Source organism: Sphaeroforma arctica (assembly GCF_001186125.1).
Source record: "Sphaeroforma arctica JP610 unplaced genomic scaffold supercont1.540, whole genome shotgun sequence".
Lineage (NCBI taxonomy): Eukaryota > Ichthyosporea > Ichthyophonida > Sphaeroforma > Sphaeroforma arctica.
Genome location: NW_014040018.1, coordinates 42,914 through 43,551, shown reverse-complemented (window position 1 = coordinate 43,551; position 638 = coordinate 42,914). Strand labels below are relative to the sequence as shown.

The window sequence follows — 638 nt, the reverse complement described above, 5'->3', positions numbered from 1 at the left end:
CATATACATTTATATACATATACATATAAATATATATATATATATATACATATATATTTATACATACATATGTATATATATATACGTGTATGTGTGTGTGTGTGTGTGTGTTTACATCTATATGTATACAGAACAGCAAGCACATACGCACAAGAGTGATAAACTTATACAAAGACTTACCCTGGGGACTGATGGTGTCTGTGTGAGGATCCGTGAACAGCAGCTTCAGCATGGCGTAAGTGGGGAAGTAGATGGCTGAGAAGATCGTATCCCTCAGCATACACGCCCCAAACCCTCGGAAGATGCCAGTCAACCCAACCTCCTTCACAATCTGGCGCACGGTCTGGGGCTTTGGTATGGGTGCGATCTCCCCTTTGATCAGCGGCTGATGGTTTTGGCGGGAAAAGTTAAGTTTGTGCGGGAAGATTGAGACGACTGTGTGTTGATGTTGTTGCGATGGGTGCTGACATGTTTTGCAGAAAGACGCGAAATGATACGCGCGAAGGCATGCGCTGAATGTGCTAGTGTAGTTGCCATTTGAGGTTGGTAGAATTATGGTTAAGAAAATCAATTTAACGTTTAATACACATAAGCAACCCAGGATACAATCAATTTCATATATATACATACATACATAC

General features: G+C 40.9%; 1 protein-coding gene across 1 annotated transcript in view; it reads right to left on the bottom strand.

Annotated features, from left to right (window-relative positions):
* Window positions 1–636, bottom strand: part of SARC_07087 (hypothetical protein) — a gene marked incomplete at its 5' end in the record, with an annotated part of 6,035 nt that extends 5,399 nt beyond the window's left edge. The window contains 2 exons of the mRNA XM_014298982.1: window positions 181–385; window positions 631–636. Coding sequence (XP_014154457.1) covers window positions 181–385; window positions 631–636 — 211 coding nt within the window. The remainder of the gene's footprint in view (window positions 1–180; window positions 386–630) is intronic.
* Between the last annotated feature and the right edge of the window lie 2 nt (window positions 637–638).